The sequence below is a fragment of the Nicotiana tomentosiformis genome, chromosome 1, assembly GCF_000390325.3.
Source record: "Nicotiana tomentosiformis chromosome 1, ASM39032v3, whole genome shotgun sequence".
In the NCBI taxonomy this organism is placed as follows: Eukaryota; Viridiplantae; Streptophyta; class Magnoliopsida; order Solanales; family Solanaceae; genus Nicotiana; species Nicotiana tomentosiformis.
In genome coordinates this window covers 52789529-52812887 of record NC_090812.1, presented here as the reverse complement: position 1 = coordinate 52812887, position 23359 = coordinate 52789529, and the positions used below count along the sequence as shown (strand labels likewise).

At 39.3% G+C, this 23359-nt stretch overlaps 1 protein-coding gene across 3 annotated transcripts; it reads left to right on the top strand.

The window, feature by feature from the left end:
- The first annotated feature begins 3868 nt into the window (after positions 1–3868).
- On the top strand, positions 3869–9237 carry LOC104109804 (MADS-box protein SOC1-like). 3 transcript variants are annotated; one of them, XM_070182734.1, is made up of 9 exons: positions 3869–4008; positions 4358–4553; positions 7631–7715; positions 7805–7866; positions 7973–8072; positions 8259–8300; positions 8404–8445; positions 8536–8639; positions 8852–8966. In XM_070182734.1, the coding sequence occupies exons 1-8, from the start codon at positions 3987–3989 to the stop codon at positions 8632–8634; spliced, it is 648 nt and encodes a 215-aa protein (XP_070038835.1). In that variant the 5' UTR covers positions 3869–3986; the 3' UTR covers positions 8635–8639; positions 8852–8966. The 3 variants fall into 3 exon arrangements, with proteins under 3 accessions (XP_070038835.1, XP_070038829.1, XP_070038831.1); XM_070182728.1 differs by lacking the exon at positions 8536–8639 and having other exon boundaries at positions 3876–4008; positions 8852–9237; XM_070182730.1 differs by lacking the exons at positions 3869–4008; positions 8536–8639 and adding an exon at positions 4026–4186 and having other exon boundaries at positions 8852–9237.
- The last annotated feature ends 14122 nt before the right edge of the window (positions 9238–23359 follow it).

The window sequence follows — 23359 nt, the reverse complement described above, 5'->3', positions numbered from 1 at the left end:
TTTAACCATATTGGAAACATAATTTTATTTCAGAAATTTTGCAAATTGAACCTTTACATACATTTAGTACAACAAAAATACTGCAACAAAACACTACGTTTATCCTTGATAGTTGGGCACATTGGATGAACTGTCACCTGGAGCTGAATTACCACCGCTTTCCAAACCCGCTGAAGGACATTTACGGCAACCGTGTCCTGTTTGGGAACGTATGCCACATTTACGTGCATAAACGGTATCACCAACATCCATTTGGTTTCGTATCCGCATTCTTTTTTGCATTTGAGGTTGACGCACATAATCCTTGTTACATACCATTTTAAATGGTTCCGACGGCCAATAATGCTCATCACCCACTGGCTGCAACTATCTACTGTAGGTGTTTACGTATGCAGCAACATTATGTTCTTTATCAACGTACCTCATTGCCGCAAAACATGCATGTTGAAAGTACTTCATGGCATGTGAGCATGGAAAGTGATAGATTGACCATTTTCCACCCAAGCATAATCTTCTGGATTCATTGACGGTGTATGTATTATTCCCGCATTTTTTATGCAGAATAGTGCGAACTTCAAAAATATTTCGCTCGCTGCAATACTGCAAAAATGTATGCCACTGTGCTCGCTTCCTATATTTCTCAAATCGTTTCATTGGCTATGGCATAAATTCAACACCTCTTTCCATCAATGACGATGCACCTCTAGATCTTTCAACAAACCTCTCCATCATCTGCTTAAATGACATCCGCACCATGGCAGTGACAGGCAATCCACGTGTAGACTTCAACAACCCGCTGAAAGACTCTGATACATTTGTAGTCAAAATTCTCCATTTTCTACCACCATCCTTATGTAAAGTCCACTTGTCAAGATCATGTCCCATCAACCAACGATAGGCTTCTTGGTCTTCGTGCCTAATCAATTCCATTCGCCTCCTCAATTTACACTCTTGGTGATCTGTTGCAACCATCCACATTAAATCATGTAAGTCCTTGTTCGGATGAGCCCTTTGGAAGTTAGCCTTTAAGTGCCTAACACAGTAACAATGGTAGGCATATGGTTCTTGTCATGCACGCAAATTCTGTATAGAACTTAAAATACTGCCATGCCGACCAGATATTAGACAAATACCTGAACGTTGTCTGACAATGTGCTCCTTCAAGTGGTTCAAAAACAATGTCCACGTCTCTTGGCTTTCGTTAGCACAAATAGCAAATGCGAGGGGAAATATGCTTTAATTAACATCTACTGCAACGATGATCAATAATTTAATATCACACTTTTCATAGACATGAGTGTCGTCTATGGATATTGCCGGCCGACAATGCACAAAACCATCAATGGCTGGTTGAAATGCCCATAACACATATCTAAATATGAATTCTTGTAATCCCGGACTCTGCTCAAGCATCCATTCAACAACAACCCATGGGTTAAAGTGTGGTAATGCAGCCATATACCTTGGTAGGGTGGTAAAGGACTTATCCCAGTTACCATAAACAATCTCAAATGCACGTTTACGCCCGAGAAATGCCTTTCTTTTGGTAATGGCACGTCCATAACCTGGTGGACATATGTTATACACTCTTTAATCTTGTACCTTATGGATGATTCAATATGTGGAATCAAGACAAGAGAAATCAAGTCAACATTCAAGCTAAAATGATTCCCACTAAATGTGTCCATTCCACAAGTGTGGGTGCCAATGTATTTCCCCACAATCCACATATTTGTTTTCAACTTCCTCGCATGCAGCATCCATGTACAACCTTGAAACCATCTACGACAAATAACCTTGTATACTTCCGGAGATGACTCATGAACCACGATCTCACGGCACTCTTTTATGTGTACATTCGCACCGCCCTACTTAAACATGCTTTATCAGCAAAAAACATATTTTTTGACAGCACCGTTGGTCTAGATTCATTTCACATTGCTATCCGAATGTCATCAAGATCCCTTGTGAGGGCATCCACATCTGGCATACCGGGAAAATCGATCAAGGTAGGGAGTCTCCCTTGAATAAAGCGACACATGAGACTCGTACACTCTCGGTCTAACGGGAGGTAGAGTCTGCATATATGAAGCATGCTCATTAGTGGCATCATGCTCCCTCGTCAAATCAGGTTCATCATTCTCACCCTCATCATCATCACCCTCATTAGGGAATGGTGTGTCATCTCCAGACTCATTAGCATTGTTATCATAATTACTATCATCTTTCTGACTCTGCGTATCTATCAGATCCCGATTAAATATATCGTCTTCGAACAATTGAGTAAGGACAAGACCTTTAAGTTGCTCGTTTTTACTGCACAACCAATAAAATAATGAGTTTCTCAAATTCATCCAAATATTACATATAAACTTTATCACTTAACTTACAAATCATAATCTGTTGATATCCCATGATTCATATTATCCTGTTCCTGCTGACTCCAGGATGGACCACTATGATCCAACAAACCAAAACTAGGCATACTCCAACCGTTCGTTGGTTCATAACTTATAAAATTCATATCTAGATGATACCCGTTTGGAATATATGAGTGTTAATATAAATATAATACATAAAAAAATATCGTAATACAAAGAAAAATTGAAATTTACCACTCAGCTTGTGGATTATATAAACTTGGGGAGAAATTATGTTCTCGCTCCTCATTCACCCATGGAGATAAGTTTAGATATGACTAAACTCTTTCAAACAGAACCTGTTCGGATAAAACTGCTCCAAGAAAATCACCCGATGAATGAGAGTTATCCCTATTTTGTGGAACCTCAATATTGCGAACGGCTTCAGCCTTGACGTACATTTCTTACATTTTTATCACAAGAAGTTCCCGGTGTTCATCCAGAGTCCTCAAAAAATCTGTCAGAGTTTCATCATCTTCGATGTTAAACTCAGCATAACAAGCAACCCCTTGCGGAGTAACAGAATACGAATATCTTTTGGTTACTTTATTATTAACCGAACATTTTCTCACACTCATTTTTTTATATATCAACGATACCAATCTATCATACTCCATTGTAAGTGGCAACTTAACATGATACTGTGGAGAACAACTATAGCATACTAAGTTATTCTCCACCACAACCTCACCCCCTAATATAATGCAACCCTAATTTTGCACTCTACGGTTATTATGACAAAATACAAAATAAGTTAAGCAATCAAATATTTCGAAAGACCTGAAGGATTTTGAATGGATTTTTACCGAAATTCCGAAACTCCTTAAATAAGCAAAAAATGAGTCCGGGGTACAATAATTGAGGGTATAGCGCATGCATAATGCGCGTTATATATGTAACGCGCATTATGCATGCGCTATACCCTCGATTATTGGTGGATCGGATCAATTATTGGTGGGTTAGTAAAGTTTACATATAGCACATGCAACCCATGCACTATACCTTAACGGACAAACGTGCCGTTAAGGTATAGCGCATTCAAGACATGCGCTATATATAAATTGATGATCAGCTATTTTTTTTACTTATTTTTGTGTTTTGAATCCAAAAAAAACAACACTTTGATTCCGGACTCTGGAAAAAAAAAAGGCAGTAATGCGTAGATGATTGATGAAGCGAAGAAATGTCTCTCCCACAGATAACGTCACACTGATATTACACAACCCTACAATAAAGGAAAGTGTTTAGACATTTCAAATCACTAAAACAACTACTCCATTAGCATTCAGAGAACCAATGCGTTTCGATATCTCATTGGATCGTACTCATTGATGTATTTTCAAACATTTATTATACCAAAACTTTCCATTTTTTATCATGTACTGTTCCTCTTTATGGAGTATTTTATCTCTGGCACTCTTTAATTTCCTTTTACTTCTCTTTTTTCTATTTTTAGTTAACCTTGTGAGTTTGCTAAAACTAGCAAAGAATTTATTTTTCTTTTTCTTTCTTTTCATAGTGGAGCCTTATGAAGAAGACCGGAAAATGAAAGAAAGAGTATAGCACATGAATGAGGAAAGAAATAGAAGTATGTGGCGTTGTCTCTCTGTTGCTTTTGATGATATAGTAATAAAGTACTATATATATATATATAGTACCATTAATTGGGGTTGAGAATCAAGCAAAACTTTGCACTACTCTCTCTCTTGTGTCTTACTTTTTAGCTTTACTCCTATCTTTCGTCTCACCTGCATTTTGCCAAATTTGTAAGTCCCCATTGCTACTCAACATGTACTAGCTAGTTAGACCCCCTTGCCTTTTCTTTCTTGCTTCAATACTCTTTTCCTCATTCTTCTATTTGATGTTTTCTGTCTTCCTTAAAACTTGCAAAACGTGGATTAATTGCTTTTTCAATCCTTCTTCTTTCATTTATGTAGTCAGAAGGGGAGAGATGGTGAGAGGAAAAACTCAGATGAGGCGTATAGAGAACGCGACAAGCAGGCAAGTCACTTTCTCAAAACGCAGAAATGGTTTGCTAAAAAAAGCATTTGAACTTTCAGTACTATGTGATGCTGAGGTTGGATTGGTTATCTTTTCTCCAAGAGGAAAGCTCTATGAATTTGCCAGCTCTAGGTATTCTTACCTTTCCCATCAATTTTCATTTCTTGCAGATCGCATCAGATCCCATCTTGTACGTTCCTGAAAACTCCCCAACAAAAATTGATATTGTAAATATAGATGTAGATCCAACTAGTTCTTACCTAATGCTTAATTAAGCAAAAGAGCGAAGTACAAATTTTGTGTACCCTCCTTTATTAACATAATACTAACACTTTCTCCAAGCTAAGTACTTACTTCATGAAGAGCTTAGTACTGTCCATTTCAAAACTTAACCCTAGTTAAAACTTAAAAGATTCATCTTGAATGACATTTTATTACCAGGGTAATGATGATACTCATTTATCAATGTAATTTTGTTCCTATAACCTAAAAAGGAATTAGTGTTAATCTCTTAGGACCAAAAATTTTCTTGAGTAATTAGAAGACAACCGAAAGAGTACAGTATCTTGTTCTTAGTAGTTGAAGTTGAAACAATTTGTGCTCCTCATCTCATGTGTGGTTTAAATTTAAAGGCGTTGTTTGGTCAAGGGATTAGGTGGTTTACCCTGATATAAATTTTGGGATGAATTTTATCCGTGTTTGGCTGAGGGTATTGACTAATACCAATATTGTTTTTTATAGCAAAATTTTGGTATATCTTATCCTACTAAGAAGGTGGGATATGTTATTCAGCTTTTAATTCTGGAACTATAATCCTGAAAATTTCTGGTTTTGAACAAAACAACCCCTAAATATATCTCGTTAGGGATGAAAACTAATTATATTTGTCACGACCCACGTCTATGATATGTATTGTCCGCTTTGAGCCTAGGTCCGTACGGATTTGTCTTTTAGGCTACACCACATCGAGCACCAAAAGCATGCGTCCTTATAAAGTTGTTCACTTTCTCCCATTCAGGCGTGGGATTCGCCTAAGCTAACATGCACCTTTTTTTTTTTAGAAACTTGCCAGTCTAAAAATCTGCTAGTCCTGCTTGACCCGCCCTCTGTTATATACATCGCATTCACTCAAAGTTATTGTTACCCATAAACTTGATTACAGAATAAGCATATATTTGAAGTGATTAACTGACAAAGTTTAAAGGAAGCTAAGTCTGTCTGATTTGTTTAGAATAAAGAGGTGTCTCTTGTGAACTTCGAAGTTTAAGTATGAGAGGCTGTTGTCAAGTTAGTAATAGCTACTACTAGTACTTGATTTCATGCTCCCTGTAAAGGCTTTAATCTTGGGCTGTTTCCTTTATAACACACCATAAGAATCTTTTGGGCAGAACTATGTTGTACGGAGATCAATCCACAACGTTGCAGTCTGCAGATCCCAAATCACTATGTGCCCTTTGAATATATTACTACAACAACAATGATACATTGATACTATCTCTCTGTCAGTAAAATCTTCCATGTTTCTTTCTTTTCTTTGTGGTTGGTGTTTGAGTCGAGAATATCCATGTTATTACCCACTAATTACTGCATCCCAAAACAATGTCAAGGAGACATTAACTTTGAAAACCTAATACTTACTCAACTATCTCAAATTATTTACTAAAGTCACTTTTCTTTCTTTTTTAACAACAAAGTCATTTAACTATACCTATAGCACTCATAAGATCACTCAATTAGATTTTTCAAATTTTGGATTGCCAAATACCTATTTTACCCTCTAAATTATAATAAATATTTTTTTTAACTTTTTAATATTATGATTTTTCCTTTTTAATTTATATTATGGATTTACCTATATAACAAATAAATTTTATTTATAAATTAAAAAAATAAAAATTATTTAAGCATATATAATGCTGGAATAACAAAATAATGAACATAGAAAAAAAATTAATTAGAATAATTTGTTCGTAATAATTTTAGTATTAACAGCAAAAATTAAAAAATTTATTTACACAATTGAGAATGAAAGAAAATAAAGGTAGTAAAATATATATTCCATGCACGTTATATAAAAATAGTTATTTAAATAAAGGTATTTTTATAATATACATTATATATTCTTGAAAATTATGCTCAATTATATTGTTATTCCGTCATTATATGAGCTGGAACCTAATTTTTTATTTTTTATTTTATAAATAAAATATATTTATTCTATAGGTAAGTCCACAATGTAGATTAAAAAGAGAAAAAAAATTATAATATTTAAAAAGTTAAAAAAAAATTAATAATTTAGAGGGTAAAATAGGTATTTGACAATCAAAAATTTGAAAAATCTAGTTGAGTGACTTTCTGAGTGCTATAGGCATAGTTAAGTGACTTTGTTGTTACAAACGAAAGAAAAGTGACTTTAACAGATAATTTGGGATAGTTGAGTGACCATTTGAGTAATGGACTCTGTGTACACCCAAAGGCATGCTTCCTAACTGCAAACGCAGAAACAAATGAGAAGACATGTAGTTTTATTTTTATTTTTATTTTTATAAAATAGTATCGTCCGATTCAGCTTGTGTGGACCTTTAGTGCTACTTTCCACTTGCATAGATACTGTGTTTTTCCGTCTACCAAAGTTTGGGTATATGAAAAAAAGAATCATCAAATGCTTTTGTTGTGTGAACATATAACCTTAATTATACATAAAGAAATGAAATTTCCTTCCCTATCAAGTTCTCTTTTTTTACAGTCCAGGAGGGTACTACTCCCTCTATCTCTATTTACTATTTGAGAAATTAAACAGTATTTCTTTGGATTATGATTTTCTCAAACTCTTCATAAATATTTTGTGTAAATAACTATGCTGACGCATGTATTAGCAACAAGTAGATGCAATAGTTCAATCGTATTGGCTTAAAGGGCAGCCCGGTGCATTAAGCCCCCGCTATGCGCGGGGTCCGGGGAAGGACCGGACCACAAGGGTCTATTGTACGCAGCATTAACCTGCATTTCTTCAAGAGATTATTTCTACGGCTTGAACCCGTGAACTCCTGATTACCACCTTCCAATTTTGACCAAATATTAACTATCTCAGGAGTAGTGCGAAAGGTGCTTAGTACAAATTTGTTTGTCAAACTTTATTTAGCTCCTTTAATTTGTTGGTTCCCTGTTAAAAAGAAAAGAAAGAAAGAGTAACAAGGAGATATTGGTAGCATGCAGGAGATAGTCGAGCGCTATAAGAGGCATTCTAAAGACAAAGTTCAACCTGAAAACCAAGCCGTGGGACAAAATATGCAGGTTTGTGCCTTTTTTTATGACTCCTTGGCAATTAGTGTTTTGCAAAAGACTTAAAATCAAGGCTTACTATAGCTTATACAAAAATGCAGCATTTGAAGCTTGAGACAGCAAGTTTGATGAAGAAGATAGAACTTCTTGATACATCTAAAAGGTTCAATCAAACCCTATCTCAGAAGCTATTTCATTTTAACTTTTTTTGTCCCTTTCCCAGTAATTAAAACTGAAGGCTCTTCTAAAACAAATGGAATTCGCAACAGGAAACTCTTGGGAGAAGGTTTAGGATCCTGCACCCTAGAAGAACTACAGCAAATAGAAAAACAATTGGAGCGGAGTGTTAGTGCCATCCGGGCGCGAAAGGTTTATTTCTTCTTACAACCCCCAAGCAATGATCTATTCAATTCACTACTCAAAGTGTGTAACTGTTTCATCTAAAAGCTTAAGCCGTTAGATAGAGCTCAAGTTTATTTACTTAATTTTTTGTTCAACATTTGCTTCCAAAGTTCCTATGAAATTTAGGGAACTTGTTATCTTTTCTTTTTTCAGATGCAAGTCTTTAGGGAACAGATGGATAGATTGAAAGAAAAGGTGAGGCTAGCTGCAATCATTGACTCTAAGCATGATTTTCTTGCTTCTTATGCTTTAAGTAACTTACTAATTGTTTGTTTCATGCGTTCTGTCTAATATCCAGGAGAAAGCCCTTGCAGTTGAAAATGCAATGCTGAGGGAGAAGGTATATATCTTTAGGTCACAAATATTTAAATACATATTCATTGCCACAAAATGGAGGGAGCCTTGGCGTAACTGGTAAAGTTATTGCCAGGAGATTACGGGTTTGAGCCATGGAAACAATCACTTCCAGAAATGCAGTAGAGCATTGTGGTCCGGTCCTTCTCCGGACCCGCGCATAGCGGGAGCTTAGTGAGCGTAATGATATTTCTTGCACATAGCGGGAGTTGCCCTTTTATATCCATTGCCACAATAGTGATATTTTTCGCACAATATTGACTTAAAATTCTAAATCCGCCTAATGACTCGATCAACCTTAATTGATTTTTCTTTTCTCTGAGTCCCTCTATAAGCATAAACTTACAAGGTGATAAGTCATACTATATAATTTGCTTTTACGTTTGTTTTAGTTTGGAGGCCTTCAACAGAGACAAACATCAAGCGGAGAGAAGGAAGGAGAAGTTATTTGTATAGAGGGAGGTAGCGATAAATCGGATGTGGAGACAGAATTGTTTATTGGACCACCTGATGAATGTAGAATAAGGCGTCCCTTACAGAATTGATCATATATAGGTGAATTATCTTTGGAGTACTGTCCCATGTATAAATTTTGATCAATTATCGAATATTATTACCTGCTAAATGATTTTTGTACTCTCGCCAGCAATTTATAGGGCTTATATGTGGTTAATTTTCTCTCTTACGCGCAGCTAATGGACCTTTGATCACTTCTGTACTGGGAATGTCTATTATATTTCATGTGACATTATTAATTAATAAAGTTCCTTTCTTAATTTATGAAGTTCAACACACTTTCACATTATATTTTCTTTTATTTATCTACTTATAGTTAGTGGCGTGTCGAAGGTTTTATTCGTAAATATATGAGCTTTCTATTTGTAAATTTACGTTGTCTTTTGGTCACTCTATTTATACCTAATGTTCCTTAAAATTAAACTCTTAACACCTTTGTAAAATAAAAATATTGTCCAATCTAATATTTGTGTACGATTTTTATAATATAGGGGGGTGTAGGTGATTGATTTTAAAATACAAGGCACTCATATGTAAATGAGTCATATTATAGAGGTGTTTAGTGTAATTACTCTAAAAAAACGTAAATCACAAATATTATACCTCATTGAATTCTATAATGGAAATAAAAATTCTAATATATATATGGTTGAATTTTAAATTATGTTTCAATGAATATCCATTGTTTTAATAAAAAATCATCGCAAACTATTAAAAAGTAGGTATTTGAACAACATATATATAAAGTTCTTGCCTAGCAGCCGAGCAATTGTTGAAGTTCAAAACAAAAGATATTTGAAGTTGAAGTCAAACAAGGGTATTTGGAAGTTGCATTCTCAGTAATTCTCTAATGAGCTATACCTGCTTGTGTAAAAATTAATGAGGTTATCAATCAGTTTAGCTCAGTAATTAAATTAACTAAAGACTAACCTAACTTTAGGAAATCAAAATAATCGTCGTGATTGGTCCCGGAGAGAGAAATAAAATCTACTCCTTCCGTTTACTTTTACTGGTTCACTATGGACTTTGCACACCTCTTAAAAAATAATAAATGAAATGCATAATTTACCATCATACCCGTATTAAATAATGCATATTTTTAATGAATTTGAGAAAATGATTTGAAATGAGTAATTAATATTGTGGGTATAACAGGAAAAAAATAAATCGTCTTCTTTTGATATGTTAAAAATGACAAGTAAAAGTAAAAATATATTTTTAGAATGTTGGACAAGTAAAAGTGAATGGAGTGAGTATTTAAAACACAACTTAAACACTATAAATGCACTAGCTAGCAGGCATGGGGATTCCTAAATTAATTAGAGGGGCTTTTCTTAATTAATTCGCACTGCTGACACCTGTCACCATAAACCAGGAGGTTACGGCTTGTTTGGGTGTCCACTTACTTTTAGCATTGTTTTTTAGTTTCTTCGTACTAAGGTTGCTAATATTTTTATTTCTTTCGCTATAGATTTAAAGGTTTATTTTATCTTTTTAATACAAAGGTTTTATTGGTTTTGCGATTTTGGGACCACTTTTGAGCCTGGTCTTGACTGTTCAATTTTAGTGCCCACACAAAAACAATACTTTCATCAAATTTTCTGTTATTTATAATAGGTCCCTTTATAATATCATATTATTCTAAAAAAATTCAATATATGACAGGGCTAATTGATTAAGGCTTTATAGCAAATCGAGCACAACTTATTTCACTCTTTAAAAATAAAATATGAATATTTATACAACAAATAATACTATAATTAAGTTACAATTTTCTCCTAATTAATATTATGCCAAAATGAATTAAGGAGAAGAGAATAATTTTGAAATTAGGGTTGTAAATTTTTTTCATTTCCCTCTCTCCTCCTTCACGTTCATGGGGTTCATAAATCTAGGGTAATCTACAAAATCAAAATTAGGGTTGACAGCTTAAGGAAACGTTACTAGTGAATAGTACTTGTTTATACCTGTAACCTGATTAATCTAGCTCATGCAGTCTACAAAATCATTGTTAGGGCTGACAAATTGATGAAATTACAAGTGAATATTTATTTTTACGTGGATCTACCGATATTTAAAAAATCAACACAAGTGTTAAAAACTTGAAAAAATACTAATAGTGGATAAAATGGATGACAATCTAGTAAATGACCATTAGAGTAGGCAATTTTAGGTAATGGATAATTAGTTTTTAGTTTTGACCATTCCACATCGTGAAGGTTATGTTTGACTTTGTAAAGTACTAGTGGATGAACGATTATTGGATGTTTGCTAGAAATTGTACTGTAAATAAAATAAGAATATTGTACCTTCTTTTTTTTAACTCATGATAAAGATTTTTATTTGACTAAATCATCAACAAACAAACTTACAAAATAAACTAGGAGCATACTCCAATAGAAAGAATATTCTATTTGAAAAATATTGTACTTAACACAATGACTTACAAATATATTGAGAATATAAGTAATTATTTTTACTTAAGGTCACTTTTTATGAATTAATATAATTTGATGTAAATAATGAGTAAAATAAAATTTTACCATGCAGAGGGGATTTTGTTGATTAAATCAAGGAGCTACATGTTGCTTACTATCTGCACAAAGATTATGGTGAGATAATCTTCTAGCAAATTAAACTACTTAACAATAATCCTTATTGTAAAGCATATCGAGCTAGGTTTTGATTTAAGTTGGCATTTGAAGATTATTGGAAGGTATACAGTATCTTAATCTCCACTTACCAAGGAGATTCCTTAATTTCGTGAGCATGTTAACAAGGATAAAGTATAGCCTATAATATCTATTTGAATGGAGTATTTGTAAATCAAATAATAGGATAAATCCTCTACCTAATAGTATCAATTGTATAGGTCAAAATATGCCTCAATGGGAATTAACATGGAGTGGTATTGTGGAAAGTGATGTGGCCGAGGTCGACCAGTGGACAACAGGGCTCGTAGTCGGGCGGTCATTAACGGCCGAGGTCAAGTATCAAGGACGGTACTAACAGCTAGTTTTGGTAATAGGATATTTAAGGAAATATTTCACTGAATATTCTATGTACTGGTACTTTTAGGGTTGACCAGGGATATATCTCATATAAATAGAAAAAGAGATAAGGGGAAGAGGTATGTAATATTTTTCTTTCTGATAAGAGCATCTTTTGAGAAGAAACTCTCTCTAGAAAAGATACAAACAATACCTTTCTAATAAGATTCTACCATCCATTATTCCAGACTTTTCCATCAGATCTGAGAATAGTTCTAATATTCTAGGATTTGTCTATCACTCGTCACTGTCAGAAAGAAGCTTCATCCACCTCTTTCGATATTGGGTGAATCATTCTCCTTATTTACGTTAATGCCATTTATTGTTATTTATTGCTTGATATTCTTCTATCATTACTCCCCTTAAAATATTAAATGCACACTGCATTTAATCCCCCACCAACGTTATCCTACGTTATTTGTGTTAGCTAGTTATAAATTCAGGGATATTAATATCAACTAGACTTAATCCCTCATTACATAAAATTAATTAGTTTAATCAAATATTTACACTTTTTGGTCAAACAATTTGGCGCCGTCTTTGAGAATTTTCTACTTAAATTTTTAGTTTCTCCTAGATCTATAACTAGCACAATTTACAAAAAAAAAAAAAAAAGAAAGAGCAAAGCTCCTTTTTTCTTGTACATACGGATCTGACATGGCAGGTAATGGAGAAGAAAGGATGAAGGCAGTGGCCGATCTCACCACCAACTTCTTGAACACCATCAATGAGGTTACTAAAACAGAAGGCAAGGATATAACGCCCAACGCCTCCCCCAGGCGAGTTGGGTCGCCCCTTCCTCACGGCACTATCACAACATCCCACGGTAAAGAAGCTTCCACGTCCACGACAGAAGAGGCACCACCAGCAGTGAAAAAACTACTCAAGGCTTGGCTAACAAACACGCTAACTAGCATCCTCGACAAGCCCGCCCAGGAGGCAGCTAGAGAAAACGCAAGGACTAGTATTACACCGACAACGGCCGAGCAACACTGTCCTCTCCCTCCAGTAACAGGTATCACTCACAATGTTAATAATGAAGGTGACGATACCCTCACAGCCATTCTGAGGAAGATGGAAGAAATGGAAAATGAGAATAAAATGCTTCGGGACCAAATGAGAGAGCAGCAAGAAAGAGTCAACAAAATACCGGGTGCCCCAAAACTCTTGCCAAAAAGAGATACTGGTCGGTTCGTTGAGCAACCCTATAGTGATGAAGCCGCCCCGCATGCCATACCCAAGACATTCAAGATGCCGCCTTATCTGAAAATATATGATGGTACGACCAACCCCGAAAATCATGTGACTCACTATGTCAATACGGTAAAAGGCAATAATCTCGCCAAAGAACAAGTATCCTCCATCTTGTTGAAAATATTCGGCGAGACCCTCACCGGAGGAGCATTAACTTGGTATTCACAACTGCACGCGCGTTCCATCGAAACGTTCGAAGAGATGGCTGATAAGTCATTAACGGCCCATGCTAGGGCCAAAAAGGCTAAGGCAAGATTGAACGGTATACTTGCCATCAAACAATCGCCCGGAGAGGGATTGAGGGACTTGCTCGCTCGATTCAACCGAGTAAGGATGGCATTACCGAATGTATCGGAAGGAATGGCTGTAGCAGCTTTCCAAAACGGGTTGAATAGGAATGGCTCAAGGGTGACCAGAAAATTATTAAGTCGGCTTACGAAATATCCTCCAACAACTTCGGATGAAATACACAACGCCTACTGTGCCGAGGTCCATGCAGATGAAGATGACCTGAATGGGCCAACTCATCGGTTGACCTCGGTGTAGGCCGAATCCAGGAAGGATCGAAGAAATGATGCCATGAGGGATCTTGCAGCTCCGCGACCCAACCGAGAAAGGCATCACCATACATCAGAAGCGCCATCATGCCCCCCTCCCGTCACAAAGAGGGCCAATCCAAACCAAGGACAGGGACTCACCGGAACGAGAGAGGTATGCCCCTTTTATTATCCCCTCACAATTTTTGTGTGTCACCCTCAGAAATAGTCTACGCATTGGAGAAGCTCGGACCAAAAGTAAAGTGGTAACAAAATATTAGGTCAGACCCAAGCATCAGAAAGTCAAACGCCCTCTGCAAATTCCACCAAGAGCGAGGTCACAAAACTGAGGATTACATCGCCCTAAGGCAGGAGGTCGTAAACATGCTTCACCAAGGACACCTCAAAGAATTGTTGAGCGACCGAGGAAGGACCAACTTTGCCCGAGGACGTGAACAGCACCAGGGACCGCCGACACCACCCTCACTGACTCGCACCATTCAAATGATCATCGGAGGCGACGACGGCGCTTCCATCAACAACGTAAAGTTCACCACAACCCACAAGCTCAAACGGTCGATCACTCATGAACGGTATGCCGAACTCGAAGAAAGTATCATCTTCAAAAAGTCAGATACCCACGGTTTGGTTTTCCCTCACTATGATGCCCTTGTTATCACTTTATGAATATTAGATACAGATGTAAGACGCATTATGGTGGACGATAGGAGCGGCGCATGCATTATCAACCCTCGAGTACTATCACAAATGAAACTCGAGGATAAGATAGTGTCGCACTGCATCACACTAATAGGTTTTAACAATGCAGTTGAACAAATGTCTGGAGAAATCACACTCCTCGCCCTGGCCGGTGGCGTCGCTCTGGAAACCACGTTCCACATCATGGACCAGGATACGGCGTACAACCCCATAATAGGCCGACCTTAGATACACGCCATGAGGGCCATCCCTTCCAGCTTGTACCAAGTTATCAAATTTCCAACCCCATGGGTAATATTCAACATACGAGGAGAACAACGCACATCTAGAGAATGCTACCGCATCGCCCTGGATTGTACGACCACCTAACAAATGAATGGCAAAACAAAAGAGGCATAGCAATTAACAGGCTCGAGGTTGAGTTGTGATGAAAGAGAGGACATCATCAGAGATCCCGAAATAGTAAAGGCTGCTAGATCAAGCATAGAAGACCTCGACCCCGTTCAACTTGATGATAACGACCACAACAAGAAAGCCTACATCGGTTGCAAGCTTCAAGAACCAAGTAAATTTCGTAAATTCTTAACTGCTAACGCAGACTTGTTTGCTTTTTCCCATACATATATGCCAGGTATCCCGAAGGAGATCGCCAAATAAATTGAGCATCGATCCATTCCACCCCCGGTGAGGGAGGTTAGGCAGAAGTTCAATTCCACAAAAAATAATGTAGTCCACGAAGAGGTCAAAAAATTACTAGAAAATGGCTTCATCAGGGAGTCAAAATACACCCAATGGGTCGCCAATGTGGTCGTGGTGAAAAAGAAGAACGGGAAGTGGCGAATGTGCGTAGACTTTACAGATTTCAATAAAGCATGCCCCAAAGATTCATTCCCGTTACCCTATATCGGCCAGCTCATTGACGCAATGACCAGGCATGAATTGTTAAGCTTCTTAGACACCTACTCAGGCTATAATCAGATCCTCATGGAAGAGGAGGATCAAGAGAAGACCACCTTCATCACCCATCAAGGGACATACTGCTACAGAGTTATGCCTTTCGGACTGAAAAACGCAGGGGCGACATACCAAAGGTTGGTGACCAAAATGTTAAAATATCAACTCGGCAAGACTATGGAAGTCTACATAGACGATATGCTTGTCAAGTCCAAAAGGAAAGAAGATCACATCGGCCACTTGAAAGAAGCCTTCGATATACTCAGCCGATACGGGATGAAACTAAATCCTAAAAAGTGTGCATTCGGCGTGACCTCGGGAAAATTCTTGGGTTTCCTAGTATCAAAGTGAGGTATCGAGGTCAACCCCGACCAAATCAAAGCCATAGAAGGAATACCAGAGCACTTAACCACAAAAAAAAAGGTTTAGAGGCTGACTGGTCGAATCACCGCCCTGTCAAGATTCATTTCGATATCATCCGAAAGATGCCACAAGTTTTTTGGCGTACTCAGAAAGGACAACAACCTCCAGTGGACCTCCGAGTGCACCCAAGCCCTGAAGGAGTTAAAAACTTACTTGTCATCATCGCCGTTGCTTTCCAAAGTGGAGCCTGGGGAGCGCTTCCTCGTCTACCTCGCCGTATCTGAAGTGGCGACGAGTGCGATACTGGTCTGAGAAGATAAAGGTACGCAATCTCCCATCTATTACATTAGCAAAACCTTAGTCGACGCTGAGATGAGGTACCCCCACCTCGAAAAATTGTCCCTGGCGTTTGTCGTAGCTTCAAGAAAGCTTAGACCCTACTTCCATTGCTACCCCATCTCGGTAGTCACAACTTTTCCCTTGAGAAGTATTTTGCATAAGCCCGACCTATCGGGCAGGTTAGCCAAATGGGCCATATAATTAAGCGAGCATGATATCACATACCAACTGCGAATGTTGGTAAAATCACAAGTCCTCGCTGACTTCGTCGCCGACTTCAGCACAAAAATAATGCCCGAAGTCGAAAAAGAGGAGGCCCACGCTTCTCTACAAACACAAGATCTATGGATTTTGTACACTCACAGGGGCTTCTAATGCGTCAAGGTCCGGACTGGGACTTGTACTCGAAGTCCCAATAGGCGAAGTGATTCGCCAGGCCATAAGGTGCCCGGACATGACTAACAACGAGGTCGAGTATGAGGTCGTGATTGCAGGATTAAGGCTAACCTTCAAGTATGGGGCGAGACGGGTCATACTACGCTGCGACTCTCAACTCGTCGTCAACCAAGTCGCAGGGACTTTCCATATCAAATAGCAGAGGTTCCAAAAATACCACGCTGAGATCTACAAACTACTGCCCGAGTTTGATGAATGCTAGCTCGACCACATTCCTCGAACACAAAACATCGAAGCATACGGCCTTGCCAAATTAGCAGCAGCTACTAAAAGCATAACCGGAGAAAGAAACGTGGTCACCCTTCTCCACTCACCAATAAATCAAATCGAGGTAAGGACCATAAATTTTACTTGGGACTGGCGCAACCGTATTGTTACATACTTGCAGGATGGCATACTCCCAGATGATAAAAAGGAAGCCAAGAAGCTTCGGATGCAAGCAGCCAAGTACAACATCATTCATTACGACCTTTACAAGAGGACGTATGGCGGCCCCCTGGCGAAATGCTTAGTCCTGAATCAAACGCTGAGCGTCCTTGAAGAAGTCCACGAAGGCCACTGCGAAGCTCATTCCGGCAGTCGAGCTCTGGTCAGATGTCTTATACGGGCAGGTTACTACTGGCCCACTATGAAAAAAGAGGCCGCAGACTTCGTGAAAAAATGCAAGCAATGCCAAAAATATGCCCCAATGATCCATCAAGTGGGCGAGAACCTCCACTCGGTCACTTCCCCTTGTCCGTTCATCAAGTGGGGAATGTACATCGTCGTCCCCTTCCCTGCAGGGCGAGGTAACGTACGATTTCTTTTGGTTTTAACTGACTATTTTTCTAAATAGGTAGAAGCAGGAGCATTCGCCCAGATACGCAAACAGGAAGTGATCGCCTTCATATGGAAAAACATCGTGTGTCGTTTCGGCCTCCCCAAAGAGATTAGTTGCGACAACGAACCTCAATTTACTGGAAAAAAGGTCGCCAATTTTTTTGAGAAGTGGCATATCAAAAGAGTACTCTCAACACCGTACCACCCCGCGAGCAACAGGCAAATGGAATCCTCCAATAAATCAATACTGAACATCATGAAGAAAAAGCTTGAAGACTCCAAAGGACGATGGCCGGAGTTGTTACCAGAAGTGCTTTGGGCCTACCGTACAACGACGAAGATGAGCACAGGAGAGACGCCCTACTCATTAGTCTATGGGACTGATGCGGTAATACCAGTCGAAGTCGTAGAGCCTAGTTTGAGATATTCCCATAAGAGCGGGCCGAGGAATAATGAAAGCAAAAGGCAAGAGATCGACGAAGCCGAAGAACGGAGAGATATGGCCTACATAAGGATGATCGCCAAAAACAACAGACAGAGCACTATTATAACAAAAAGTCCAAGATGAGACCACTCAAAGTCGGGGACTACGTGCTCAAATCCAAAACACAAGCAATCAAAGACCCGCGGGAAGGCAAACTAGGAACAAATTGGGCCGGTCCATACAAAATCACGGCAACAGTAAACAAAGGGTCTTTCCAACTAGAAACAATGGAAGAAAAACTACCACCAAACAACTGGAACATCATACACCTCAAGTACTTTAACTTTTAAGAAAAAACATTCTTTAAGTCGTACTCTTTTTTCGTTCACTTGAGTTTTGTCCCAGTTGGTTTTTTCTCAAGGAGGTTTTTAACGAGGCGACAAGGGGGACACTTCAAGTTGAAATGCGTATGGAAGAAGGCACCAAACGGTCAATTCATTGCCCAACCTCTCAACACGTCTCCGGGTCGCCCAATGATGGGACTAGATAGACTGGGACTGGAATGCTAGCCCAGCAAACATGTAAATTTCTCCAAGTATATGAGCAAAACACAAATGTATGAAGTCCTCCCATATTTTCGCTAGAGCAACATTGCCTCAATATTTACTCGGTGCCCGACACAATTAAGTAAGTTACATTCGACCTTGCTCGAATTAACTCACATTCGACCTTGCTCGAACTAACTAAGTACGGGTTACATTCGACCTAGTTCGAATCAACACCCACTCGGCCCCCCGACCACAATTAAATAAAAGTTACATTCGATCTCACTCGAATTAACTTACACTCGACCTTGTTCGAATTAACTAAGTATAGGTTACATTCGACCTCGTTCGGATTAACTAAGTTACATTTGACCTCGTTTCAAATTAACTAAGTATAGGTTACATTCGACCTCGTTCGAATTAACACCGACCAGCCCCCGGCCGCAACCAAAACTTAGTTCTGTTTCGACCTCGTTCAACACACATAAACCAAGTTCTTACGACTAAAGTGACCAAACGACAAAAATAAAAGAAAGAGGCATAAAAGCCCGAACAGATTCAGGTACGAGCAGCGAAAAAGGAATTTCATAAAATATATTCTTTACAAAGTCTAGAACAGACGCCCAAAAAAATATGTACAAATCTTACAAGCAAAAAAGAAAAAAAAAGAACTACTCGCCACCTAACCCAGCAACGTCATCTATCTGTCCGCCTAGGTCATCTCCACCCGCCTCTCCGCCAGTACCATCGCCACCACTTTCAGACTACTCATCCTCATACTAGGCATCTTGTTCAATCTCGTCCACGCATGTGTCCTCCTCGCCATCACCAACCTCCGGCGTAGAGAGATCATAGCCACAAGCAGTCCGAGCTGAGCGTGCCTTAGCGCGAGCATCCTCAAAGTCAGCATCAGAAACTTTCCCCGCCGTCGTCAAGTCCCTAAATATATCCCGTTGGGCCTCGGCGTGGATCCAGATCTCATACAGATCCTGCAGAATATCAGGAAAGGCAGAAGCGCGATAAGAGGACGGTTGAGCCATCAACAGGGACTTCTCGGCTTCAAGGTCGATAACTCGTTCATTAAAGCCGAATTTTCTTTCTCCAACTCCCCTATACGCTCGTCGAGTCGCTCCACTATAAGCCTCGCCGTTTCCAAATCACTCGCTTGCTCTAAACGAAGAACGCGGATTACGGCCTCCGGGGACTCTACTTGCCTCAAAGCCGCCAACCGATCCGATTCTGACTTCTCTAAGTCCGCTATCCTCTCGGAGAGCTCACCACCCAGAGAATCTGCCTTGGTTAGATATTCTTCGAGCTCGGCCCGTAGCGAACTCACGTGGGCTTGAAGGTACGCGCATTGGGCCTCGACTCCCCTGCTCACCTCGAGCTCCTCTTCCTTGTCCCTCAACGCACCCTCGAGCTCATTACATTTTCCGATGACCTTCACCAATTCATCATCTTTCTCCTTTAGCTCATCTCGGAGAGCCCGAAAGTTTCTACTCCCACCAAGCCGCCTGCAAAGCTCGCGGTGCTTATCACGATACTCGCGATATTTTTGCCCCATCTTTTGTAAAATGGCCTTCCGCCTCTCCTCTCGGGTGGAGCTTTCGATCTCCAAGATCATGATCTAAAAAGAAAACCAGAGCAAGTAAGAATAAAATTGGATTCGACATGAACGAACATACAAATGAAATACCCAACTTACCCTAAGAGCAAGGCCGGCTATGCTCCTCGACAATGTGGAATCCTTCAGTTTCTCAAGGGTCTTATCCTTCATGTCAGAACAGAGGGGACCAAGAGAAAGGACCACGTCCTCCGTATCAACTTGCAGATCCCGGTCCAGAGGAATCGCAATGGTCCTCGTGGTTCCCTCTAATCTCACCTCGAGCCGGGTGAGTCCTTCTCCCATCATCCTAACCTCTTCAAGGTCCATATCGGAGCCCATCTCGTAACCATCCCCAACAGCCCCCTTATCTCTCTCAACGGTAAACGAGGTGGGAACATCAACAGGCCGCGAGGACGATGGCACATCTTGCCAAACAGTACCCAGAACCTCCACGGACTCTCCACCAGTTCCGACGTTGGCATTAAGAAGGGGCACACTCTCTGCGGCTTTTGCTGATGGCAGGTTCTCAGACGGAAAATTTGCACCGTCTTCGGGCACAATGAAGGCCGGTTCGTGTTCGTTCCTTGTAGAATCTACGGCTCGGATCATCCCATCACCGACGTCCACCGACCTCCTTTTACGAGGGACCAAATCCTACTCGCTTAGTGAAGACTCTTCAGCTATTAAATGAAGCAAGGGAGAGGCTGGAGTCTCTTGTATTAAAACCGTCGATGATCAAGCTGATTTAGCAGAAACCGGATGCCGAATAGAAATGGATGGTCGGGAAAGCTTGGCCACAGTCAAGCAGGGGCGGACCCCGTTGTAGTGTTCATCTGGTGAAACGCAGTAGTAGGGGCCTTCGACCTCCTCGAGGATCCCCGGGCTAAAAACAAAAGAGAAGAAAAAGAAGATTAAAAGGTCGATCTCTCACAACCCAAAAATCCTAACCTGTCGTGATGGCACCGATTTCCGTACTAGGCAAGCCGACAATATCAATAACCCACGATTTCTTTTAAATTTGAAAACATAATATTTAAATACAATACAAAATCCCACAAATACTGATACGAACACTTCCTAAAACCTGATGTCACTGAGTACATGAGCATCTATACATTACAAGTTTGGGAAAAAATCTGGTCTTTAATAATAATCTGAGACCAGATATAATAACAAAAGGATAGGGGAGGAGAGATAAGGTTTGCGAAACATGACAGCTACCTCTGAATCTCCGAAGAATCGACTGTGAGAAAGAATCAACACCCACTGTATCCGGGATCACCTGGATCTGCACACGAAGTGCAAGGCGTAGTATGAGTACAGCCAACTCATTAAGTAACAATAATAAATAAAGAACTGAAAGTAGTGACGAGCTTCTCATCTAAGTCCAAATACAATACTTTCCAATATAAAATAGTAGGCATGCTCTCGAGTTCAACATTTAAGATTTCAGTGAAATTTCATATCAAGTTTGACCGAAACAGAAAATAATATTTTTCCGAAATTCCCAAAATAGTAATATATGACAGCTGAAATACAGCAAATAATGAGATCAATTCATCCTCTCAGAGTAACAGGCACTTTGTCCTCCCATTCATTCCAACCTCACAGTCACTCTTTCTTTACAGTCACTCATTTCTCATAGTCACTCATCACTCGACACTCGCTCTCGGAACTCGCACTCAGTAGGTACCTGCGCTCACTAGGGGTGTGTACAGACTCCGGAGGGTCTCCTTCAGCCCAAGCACTATATCAAGTCAATCATGGCATAAATCGATAAATATTTTGCGTCGTGCAGCCCGATCCATAAATATCCTCACAACTAGGCCCTCGGCCTCACTCAGTCATCAACCTCTCCAGTCTCTCGGGCTCTCATAAATCATGATAAACATCCCAAAAATAGTGATATGATGTATCAATAATAAATAAGAGAGACTGAGTTATGATATAAAATGAATAAACATGACTGAGTGAAAAATTACAATTTGAACATATTATTCAACCATAGAAATGACCCTAGTGGGTACTAATAATAACATCATATATCTAAACATGATTTTTAATACGAGTCTCAGCTCAATTTTCCCTATCACGTAGAGAATGTACGGATATCAATAGATAATTCAACTACATAGTTCCATGGAATTTGACCAAGTCATAATTCCTACGGTGCACGCTCACACGTATGTCACCTAGCATGTGTGTCACCTCAAAACCACTCACATAACATATAATCCGGGGTTTCATACCCTCAGGACCAAATTTAAAACTGTTACTTACCTCAACCCGTGAAATTCTTTGTTCTGCAATGTCTTTTCCTCGTGAATTAGCCTCCAAACGCCTCGAATCTAGCCACAAATAATTCGATTCAGCCAATAAAATTTATTGAAATTAATTCTATAAGAAAATACTAATTTTTCATAGAAATCCGAAAATTAACTCAAAAATCGCCTGTGGGGCCCACATCTTGGAACCCGACAAAAGTTACAAAATATAAATGCCATTCAACCACGAGTCCAACCATATAAATTTTACTCAAATCCGACATCAACTCGACCCTCAAATCTCCAAACTAAACCAAGAGAGTTTTCACAATTTTTCCAACTTAATTCACCGATTAAATGTTAAAAACAACTATTGATTCGGGTAATTTAACCAATATTGAGTTAAGAACACTTACCCCATTGTTTCCTCTAAAAATCTCCCAAAAATTGCCTCTTCCCGAGCTCCAATCCGTCAAAAATGAAAAATGGCAGAACTTAAACTTTCTGCCTAGTCCTTCGCTCTACGCGATCGCGAACATTCACACGCGATCGCGAAGAACAGTTTTCCACAGCCCAAATTTAACCCTACGCGATCGCAAACTTTCTCACGCGATCGATGCATAACATCACAGACCTACGCGATCGCGGACTCGTCCACGCGATCGCGAAGAACAAAACGCGTGACTTCTACCTCCGCTCTTCTTACTCTACGCGAACGCGACCTTCTTCACGCGTTCGTGAGTCACAAAATCTCAAAGCTACGCGATCGCATCCCGCTTCATGCGACCGCGAAGCACAAAACTCAACAGTCCTCAATTAACCTTTTGCGATCGTGGACTTGTCCATGCGATCGTGAAGCACAAAACCTCGACTGACCAACTAAGCCTACGCGATCGCAGACGCATTCACGTGATCACGTATAAGGAAATCAGGTACAGATATCGGAAAATTCCAGCAACTGTTTAAGCCCAAATGTTTATCCGTTAATCATACAAAACTTACCCGAGCCCCTCGGGATCTTAACCAAATATACCAACAAGTTCTAAAACATCAT